Below are 9,016 nucleotides of genomic sequence, written 5' to 3'. Positions count from 1 at the left end.
CCTCTAGACCACCCAGGGAGGTTAAAAGAGGCTGACTGCGCTTCCAGGGCTGGGTAACTTTACAAACCATTATTTATTTCCTTGGGAGTGTCTCAACTCCTAGTGAAGATGAGCCTAGAAGAGAAGGTAAAGGAGAAAGAAAGCGAAGTAGACAGCGCTCACTCCAAATAGCTACTTCATTTATTCCGGGAACACCAACTGGCCTTCTATGCGCCAGGTTACTGTTACTAGTGTCTACTGCGTGCCAGGTCTATTTTGCATACTCTTATCTTTAATTATCACCATAACTCTTCACAGTAGGGATAACTGCAGAAAAGGGGACTGAGGCTTTCCAGGTTAAAATTGACCAAGGTCACCCACTGCCAGGGGAGAGACCTGGTTCAGGTTCAGTCTGTTGGGTTCCAAGGCCTGTGCTTGGTCCACTGTCCTGTGCGGCCTGCCGTCTAGACACATGACTCTTGCAATCTGGTCTCCTGCGTTTTCTTTCGGCCGAGGTGAGATGGGCCTGGACCTGCCTCTTCTGCCCTCTTTGTCTCGAAGTCTTGGGCACAACTATCATCTCCCTACCAGCGGCTCACTTCAGTGTGTCTTCCTTTCTCGGTTCCTCCGGCCTGTGCTGGGATCCCAGTGGCCCTGTGGAATGGAATCGTCCACCTTTGAAGAGTAGTCTTGTCTGTCAGTCAGAGAGAAGAGCTTCCAAGACGAAGGCTCCCAGACAGGCATTTACACACAGGAGCCGGGAGACCCTCCAGGCTTTCCGTGCCACCGGATCTGTGGAGGGAGTCTTACTGGGCTTCCCTCCTAGAGCGGCAGGGGTGGCCATGTCTGGATGGATAGTGGATGGCCTCCACAGCTGTCACTTCCCTTATCTCAAAGAACTCTCCTTTTCTGAGAAAAGCTCAGTGTTACTCGCCCGCACTGTAAACCTGCAATGACGATGTCCATGCCAACCCCAGTGACTCCTGTGACACCCATCCTCCTGACGTCCTAGATGTTGCCCCACAGAGAGAAGCCCTGTCCCTCTGCATAGCCCTTCTGCCCAGCTTTCCTTCGTGCCTAGGTCCTGTTGTGAGGGCTAGTCCAGAGTCAGCCTGATCTCTACCCTACCCCACGGTCAAACATGCTGTGGCATCTACCCTCCAGAGAAGGCGCATTGGTACAGTTGGCAGCGCTGGGGAGTTGGGAGCAGATTGTGCGTCTCAGAATTCAAAGTCTTGATCACAGTCATTTGGGGAAACATCTAAATTCAGCGCTGCACTCACAGCTGCTCCACCTCAGCCCCGTCAGGAGTCACAGGTTGTAGGGCCCATGCACTCAAAGCCACACACTTGTGACCAGGTCCGGAGGAAAGCTTGAGCTTGGCGTCTCCACCCTGGCAAGGCATCTCACGAGCATAGGAATGTTTCCGAGCCCCTCTGCAATTGCTCTGCTCAGCCCCACACCAGCCTCCTCCACCCCTGCACCCCGTCCCATTCCTGACCAGCTTTCTCACTGCTCACCACAGAAAGTCCACACCACCCACTCCCTGCCCTTGAAAGCATCTTCCCCAGGAGCCTCAGCTTCCCACCCAATTCTGAGGCCAGAAAACCCCCTGCAGGACCAGCAGATAGCGTAATGGTTATATTGCTGGACTCCCACATAGTTGACATGGTTCAAGTCCTGGACCTGGTGGCTTAGACTCATGCCATGGGGAAATACAGGCATGTGTATGTGCATGCCCAAGATCCCGAGAGGAGAATAAAGGAGAAAGGATTGCAGCCTGGCCATCCCCCCTCGGAGGTGATTTCTCTCTTTTTATTTCTCTGTCTCTCTCTGTCTTTCTGGCAAGTACATGTGCCCTATACCAAAAACCTCTCTCAAAAAAAAAAAATAAAAAAAGCCCCCTACCACCTGACAGGGGTAGCTCTCCCCCAGTCCCCTGCATAGCTAGAAACCTGCCCTAAGAATCCAGAGTCCGTCTTTGCCCTAGCCCTCCGTATATTTGAGTCCAAATCCCTAGGACTCGGCGTGTAGCCCAGGGCCCAGCAGCACAGGCATCTCCTGGAGCCTGCTAGAAATGCAGACTCTCAGGCCCCCTCTAGGCCTCCTCACATGGGAGTGCCAGAGTACGTTATAGCTCCTACAGTCTGATCTGTGAGGATATCCCTCTCCTCAGCTTCCTGAGTACAGAGGTGTGGGCGCTGAGTGCCCGGAGGATGGTCGAGCTAGACCCCACAGTTTAGGCCTCAGTTGGACAGGGGAGAAATCCTGAGGGTGGTCTGGACTCTCCCTAGGGCCTCAGAGGGGCACGTGAGCCCCCTGATCCTCAGGAGAGAGGAGCAGGAAGGGCCAGGTGGTGAGATCCAGGCAAGGGCTTGGGAGCCAAAGACAGGTAGGGGGTGGGGGGGTGGAGAGGTGGTGACACTTGCCTCTGGCGAGCAGAGGTGGATGGTTGCCTCTGGACTCCTGCCACCACCCTCCCAGCCTGCCAGCCAAGAGCAGCCCCGCTGGAAGTGCTGGCTGAGCTCCTCTCCCTCCTGCTGGCAAGTCGCCGTCGCCCACCGGCTGGATTACTGGTAGTGGGTGCTCAGGAAATGTTTGTTGAATTGAGAGGAAGCTACAGCTTGTGCAGAGTCTGGATAATTTACCAGCCGTGGGCCTCGGGGAGGGGGGCAGGAATGGAGATTAAGGAGGAAAGACAAGTCCTGATGTCGTTCTTAGCGTCTCTTGAGAGCCTGTCTGAATCCTTGCTTTTGCACAGCCCTGGTGCAGGGAGGGGCTGGGGAGAGGAAGTAGGAGAGGGCAGGAAATGACCCCGGGCTGCAGGGCCAGGCCCTGGCCTCCCTTCAGGGTGCAGTGACGTCTGACCTGGGAGTGGGGGAGGAGCGCCTGGTAGCCAGTGCTCCTGCGCTGCTGTGGAAAGAGGAAGCGGTCCCCTCCCCACCCCACCCCACTTCAGAGAGGGGGAAGTCTTTCCAGGGACCCTCCTTTTCAGAGAAGACCTGAGCTCTCCTCCTCTGTTCAGCCCCGGGCCCTGCCAGCTGTGTGGCCGCCCCCATCCCTGGGCCTCAGCCTTCTCTTCAGGAGGGGCAGGAGGTTGGCAGGTGGCTACTGAAATTCCCCTGGTGCAAGGTAGGCAAGGGGGAGGGCCCAGGCCTGGCTGGTCACGCTAGCTTTGAAGCTGCCTAGACCCAAGTGGGAGATCCGGCCCTGCAGACCAATAGGGAACAGGAAGAGCCAGCTGCTGGGCGCTACCAAACCTTGCTCGCTTGCCACAGTGGAGAATGCTGTGGCCTGGGCGACAGTAGGCCCAGGGCAGGGCACACAAGGTCCCTGCACAGAAACTGTGCTGCACGTGAAAACCCACATGACCCCAGGGAGGAAGGCAGCTTGCCCTCACGTGGTCACCCTGCCAAGAGTTTCTACTCTGCCCAGCCAGACTGGCACGAGGCGTCGGCTACCAGACACCCATCACACAGAAGACTCCGAGTCTTTTCCTCCTTCCCCATCCCGCTGCCCAGCTCCCAGGGACTTTGCTCAGCATCTTCCTGCAGGGCCAGGACCCCCTGTCCTGCTCCTCACACCTCCTGTGCCTCTCGCCCTTTGGCTGGTTCCTCTAGGGGGCCTGCTTCTTGGTGCCAGCCCCTGCTGGGCCCCGGCCTTGCCAGGCCTGTCCTCTCTGGGCTCTAAGGCCTCTGCTTCTCTCTGTGGCTCAGAGCAAGTCTGGACTCTCAGCTCAGCCTGGTGGTCGTTCCATCCTAGAGGTTGCTCAGAACCATCGGGCCAGGACTCAGGGCTCTCCTGAACTTCCGGCCTTGGACTGAGCACACAGGTACTCTCCTCAGGCCCAGCACTCCTAGCCCCTCCTAGTGAGAGGTCAAGGGGAGCTAGGTCAGTCTTCTGTGGAGGGCTAGGGGCCAAAATGGCTTTCAAAGTTTCTGACTCCCCCTCTGGCCCCTCTGGCCCCTCTGGGGATGTTGGAGCTGGGCTGGTTGCCGGGGTATTTCCAGATCTGCCGGGCTCTGTCCCACTCTGCTTCCGCACATGTTCCTCCACACCAGGACTCCTTCTGGGCTGGCTTCCCTGAAACGAGAGCAGCCCAGCCAGCTTGGTGAGTTCAGGGATCAAGCCCCGCGCCCGCTCATCCTCTGTCCAAGTAAGTACCCACCTCCTGTTGCTCGGGCTCCTCCTTGTCTTCCTTGACATCCCACCTGCAGAAACAGCACGTGACACAGTGGTGCCCTGCACCCACTCCACCCCACGCCGCATCACCCCTCCGTAGCCCCAGGAAGAAGCTAAAGCCCGTGGGTCTCACAGCACAGAGCCAGGCGAGGCTCCAGGATTGCTTCACTCCCAACTGACCTTGTTCCTCAAATCCAACCACTTCCACTGAAGTCCCCCCCCATCCCAGATCCCCAGCTGCTGTTTATGGCCAGGCCTGCAGCATGCGAGTTCTGTGGGGACTCCAGGCATGTCCCTGCCTGTGCTGCCTGGGAAAGGCGCACTCACCCCCTGGGGAAGAGGACTGCTGTAATTACCTCGCCTCCCTGGGCACCAGCCTCTTGCTGCTGCCGCTGCCACTGCCTCTGCGGACAGCCTCTCCCGGCATCTCATTAACCTCCTGCCAGGCAGCACTGGGCCAGGAGGCCGGTTCCCCAACAGAGCAGGCACCTGGACCTGTGGTGGCCCAGGAAATCTGGGACACCTGGATTTGTCCCCTGCCACTTGTTACCTTCGGGCCCTGCCAGTCAGTCTCTCCTTGCCACGGGCTTTGCTGCCTGTGGCCGGTGCCACCAAGGGTCTGCCAGGATGCCCACCCAGACCTGCAAGAGTGAGGGAGAGAAGAGGGTCGCCGCGGCGCCCCCCCCCCCCCCCAGCCGATGGGACCTTGCCTGCTGTCCTCCCCCAGCTCACCTTTCCCATCAGGGGGCAGTGGTGGGGGCTGCAGCTTCCGGTGGCTCCTGGGACCTAAGCCACAAAAGCACTAAATAAGCAAAGGTGGGGTGACAAAGGACCAAAGCAGGAACACTGGTTCTTCCAGCACCAGGAGCTGTCGGTCTTCAGCTCAGTAGTGGATTGTCTGCCTCCCCGGAGAGCCCTGGCCAGGGGGTCAGGAGAGTCAGCCCCTGTGCTTGGTTTGCCTAGGTGACTGACCCGTATGTGAACTGAGGGGACTGGAAAGCCACAGAGCTGTCTCTGGTGTAGATCATCAGGGTTCTCACCCATTAAGGACCAGCACCTTGCAAAGACCCCGGGGCAGCCTTCACTGGGCCTCTCCCAGGCCCTTCGGGGTCAGAGCCCTAGCAAACGTGTGGGCTCTGAGGACTGCAGGCGAGGGCTCAGTGTCCTCCTCCACAGTGCAGGGGAAGAAGGAAAACGCTTTCCAATGCTTGCTTTCTGCTCGGAAAACTAGGAGAAGACTGAGAGACAGAGAAAAGAGGACACCAAGGGGTGGACAAGTCGAGGGGGGGAAGGACGAGGGGGATGCTGGCTCACCCTTTCTGCCACCTGCCCTGGCTGGGCCCTCTTCCCTCGGCTTGCTGTAGTCCTGTAGCCTGTGTAGACAGAGGAGGGAGTCGGGTTGCTGGTGGCAGAGACAGAGGTTTCAGCAGGTCCCATACCGATACCACCTCCCTCAACCCCAGCATGAGAACTGAGGACAGCAGGGAGATGGTGGGTCTAAGAAAGATGGGGGACCCAGGGCCCACACAGAGCGCTGAGCCCAGGGCCTGGCTAGAGGGCCCCCATCCCAGGGAAGGTCTGCCTGCCCGCTAGGCAGTGTCGCAGTTAGCCCTGCCCCAGCCCCACGAGCACGTCAACCCAGCCACCCGGCCCTGCCACCCACGTGGGCTTGGCCTTGTCCAGGTCCCATGGGCGGCGCCAGTCACCCTGTGCATCTCTGTGCCGGGTGAGGCGGGCCAGGTCGATCTGCTCCCGCTCCTGCTTCCACTGGACATAGTCCCAGCCCACCTCGGGGGACTCTCCCGCTGGCCATCGGGGAGCTGGGCCTGGGACCACACCAGGACTTCGGGGCTCCCGCACACTCTGTAAGGGGAAGACACTCAGCACCATGGGGTCGTAGCAGAGAGAGAGCCTCGGGGTGGGGAGCTGGAGAGCCTCCGGCCCTACTTCCTCTCTCGAGTCCCATGTCCCTGCCTGAACATTAGGCTGTTCTCTGTGGGTACGGGTCCCTCCACTTGCTAGCTGTGTTTGGGGCAAATAGCCAAACCTTGCAGCACCACTTTCTCGTCTGTAAGGTGGCGGTAACAATAGCACCTATCCATAGGGAGACAGGCCCAGGGTGGGAGGAGCACCCAGGCTGTAAGCAAGGACAAGGACTGGGGGCTGCTGCCATCTAGAGGCCACGCCTGGCACAGGGCCAGTCCCTGCACCCTCCTAGCCCCTTCTTACCCTCTTGCCCCCAGCAGCACCCATCAGGCAGGGAGCTGGGTCAGTCTCTCACTGAAAAACCCACCCGCCGCAGAGACTGGCCAGGGGAAGGAAGGAGAGGGCTGGCATTCCCACAGGGGCTGCCTAGGCCATGGCCCCACACGAGCTTCTATGCCGCCTCCGAATGACGACCCCCACATCCCTATCCCCATCCTCTCTTGAAGATGTACCTTCCGTGCAGAATCCGAGCTGACGGCTGTTCGTCTGGGGGCGCTCCGGCCCAAACCCCCTCCAGGTGGCCCCTCTGCCCCCGGGTTCCTTGCTTTAGTGGGCTTTTCACTTACGGTCCGTTTGGCCTAGGGACGATGAAGTTGGGCAGCATGGCAGAGACAGAGAAGAGGCGCCTGCCGGGACATCCCCGCCCTCCCTGCTCACCTTGGCTTTATTTTCCAGGGTCACCGCCAGCTCCACCCGCTCGCCCAGGCAGAAAGTACCCACACAGTCCTCCGTGACCTCATCCTCAAGCATCTCTCTGGCAGCTCCGGGTCCGAAGGTGCTCCTTGCCCAGTGCCTGCTGACCACCCGCTTCTCCTGCAGAATAAGGTGCTCAGTCCTCTGGGTGCCCCCCAGGCCCAGGTCCGAGCCCTGCCCTCTCTGGAATGCCTACAGAGAGGCTGACTCCCAGGGGGTTCACATGCCAAGGACATGAAGTTATCCAGGGCCCAGGGCCACCCGGGGACCCAAGATGCCATAGTGGCCTGTCATCTCGGAGCTGAGAAACCCAGAGCACTCGGACAATGGGGCTTTGTCCCTCAGACTCTGATCCTGGTATTCGGCTCAACTTCTCTGTCGCCTGCTTCCTGTAGGGTGTTCGGGCCTGGAGCCTGGGGTCAGGAGCAGAGGACTTTGAAGCACAGGTGCGGAGCTATGCAGCCAGAATAAGGTATGAGGCTTCTACTGGGTGGCCTTCCAACTGTGACCCTTTGAAGAGGGGACAGAGGAGCCTGGGTTTCATGGGCTGGGAGCTGGTAGGGACACCCCAGAACGGTAAGGGGGAGGAGAGAGGAGCAGGGGAGCTGTCTTCCCTGACATGGCTAGGCCTCCGCCTCCTTGTCACCCTGCCCTATCTTCCAGGGAGGAGGCTTACACCCGGGATCTGGCTGATGGTGACAGTGAGACCATCAGGTCGGAGAAGCTCTGGTGTGGTCACAGCCATGTCCCCCTGCTCCGCCTGCCGACGGTCTTCCTGGATCTCCTGTGGGAGGGCCCGGAGTCAGCACAGGCGATGGGCCCCCTGGACGCACAGAGACACAGATGGTGACAGGCCTACACAGAGAGACACCAGTGGGACACCAGGGGGCAGAGGCACCACATCACAAGTCCCCGAGACCCTGGCCTCTGAGAGGGACCATGCTCCACCCCAGTCCTGGCCCTAGGCCCAGAGACAGGGTCCTGAGCCCACAGGGAGAAACTACCATGCAGATCTCTGTGGATCAGCCAAAGAGTGGCCGTCAAGTTGGTGCTCCCAGCCTCCACCCAGCCACTCACCTGGTACCTGCGCAGTAAGGCTTCGTTCTTCCTGCGCAGGGCCACTATCCTCCGGTCCAGTTCTGCATCCTTCTCCTCCTGCCTGCTCATCGAGGACTCGGCTCGGTGAGGCTCCTGCAAGGGCAGGGAGATCAAGCTCCAGCCTGCTGGGCCCACCTCTTACCAGTTCCTTTCACATTCGCCCATCCATCCTTATTCTTCCCACTCCAGGGACAGACCCCAGGCCCCCGGTTGAGGTCCCATTGGAAGGAAGGGGGTTACTCAGGGAGATGGCTCGAAGGTCCCATGCCAGCTAGGCCTGCCTGCCGGTCTCTGTCTCCTGGGGTTCAGGAGGGGCCTAATCCCAGGACCACAGCTCCCAGCATGGGCTGCCCCTCCCCCAGCTCCCCCGGGAGCCCCAGTGCTGAGCAGAGCCCGGAATGGGAATGGGAGTTATAAATGGCTCTGGCAGCAGAACCTGCCGTGACTGGGAAGCTGCCAGGGGATTCTGGAGGTCGAGGGAGGAGCTGTTTGGCTCCCAGATCCAGAGCCCCAGAAGAAAGAGAGGCCCCGGCTCCGTTCTGGGCTCTCAGGCTCTGGACCCAGCTCCGAGGTCGGTACCCAGCCTGTGAGAAGACAGGCCCAGCCTCTCCAGGCTGTGAGCTGCTGGCAACCGGGCCAGGAGACAGCCAGCTCTATTGGCGGCCCCAGCCGGAGCTGCTGGGTGAACTGTGTTAAGATCTTGGGTCCCTCCTAGTCTCCTGCAGGGTCTCTGCTGTGGCCACCGCCCCTTGCCTGGCCCTCCACCTGCCTAGTCACAGCCCTCTTCCTCCCAGGCCCAGCTGTCCCCTGTTTCCCTGGGAGTGTGGCTGCCTGATACCCCAACAACCCCCCAGCCCCAACCAGCCCCCCACCAAAGGCAAGGTGTCACTCACAGCCGAATGCATGGCAACAGCGGGCACCGGAGAAAATTCCAGAGCAGCCCCAGGGGAGCCAGAGCAAGAGGGAAGCAGGAGCCACCGGAGCCGGGCCTCTGCCGGCCTCTCCCTGCCGGCCTCGCCGCTCAGCACACCAGATCATGTTGTGATTACAAAAGACTGCTCTGGGCTCCCAGCCAGGC

At 60.0% G+C, this 9,016-nt stretch overlaps 1 protein-coding gene and 1 long non-coding RNA gene across 5 annotated transcripts in view; one reads left to right on the top strand and one right to left on the bottom strand.

Moving 5' to 3' along the window:
* The first annotated feature begins 2,974 nt into the window (after positions 1-2,974).
* Positions 2,975-9,016, top strand: part of LOC102492212 (uncharacterized) — a 9,542-nt gene continuing 3,500 nt past the window's right edge. For 2 of the 4 annotated variants that reach the window (XR_003551085.1, XR_003551086.1), the window contains exons 1-4: positions 4,041-4,135; positions 6,823-6,972; positions 7,236-7,312; positions 7,504-8,022. This is a non-coding gene — a long non-coding RNA (uncharacterized LOC102492212). Of the gene's footprint in view, positions 3,112-3,692; positions 3,812-4,040; positions 4,136-6,822; positions 6,973-7,235; positions 7,313-7,503; positions 8,023-9,016 lie in introns of those variants that run through there. The other 2 variants (XR_336013.3, XR_003551087.1) reach the window with 2 other exon arrangements.
* CCDC9B (coiled-coil domain containing 9B) lies at positions 3,110-9,005 on the bottom strand. The gene is given in 12 exon segments (XM_006158699.2): positions 3,110-4,062; positions 4,148-4,190; positions 4,712-4,802; positions 4,894-4,947; positions 5,476-5,534; positions 5,825-6,024; positions 6,600-6,725; positions 6,805-6,960; positions 7,517-7,624; positions 7,918-8,031; positions 8,832-8,858; positions 8,860-9,005. Coding segments are annotated over 12 exon segments (1,641 nt in total). The 5' UTR covers positions 8,977-9,005; the 3' UTR covers positions 3,110-3,516.

Source organism: Tupaia chinensis, unplaced genomic scaffold, assembly GCF_000334495.1.
Source record: "Tupaia chinensis unplaced genomic scaffold, TupChi_1.0 Scaffold000605_1, whole genome shotgun sequence".
NCBI classification, from domain to species: domain Eukaryota; kingdom Metazoa; phylum Chordata; class Mammalia; order Scandentia; family Tupaiidae; genus Tupaia; species Tupaia belangeri.
Note: the sequence above shows the minus strand (reverse complement) of the source record. Positions and strands in the feature narration are given on the sequence as shown.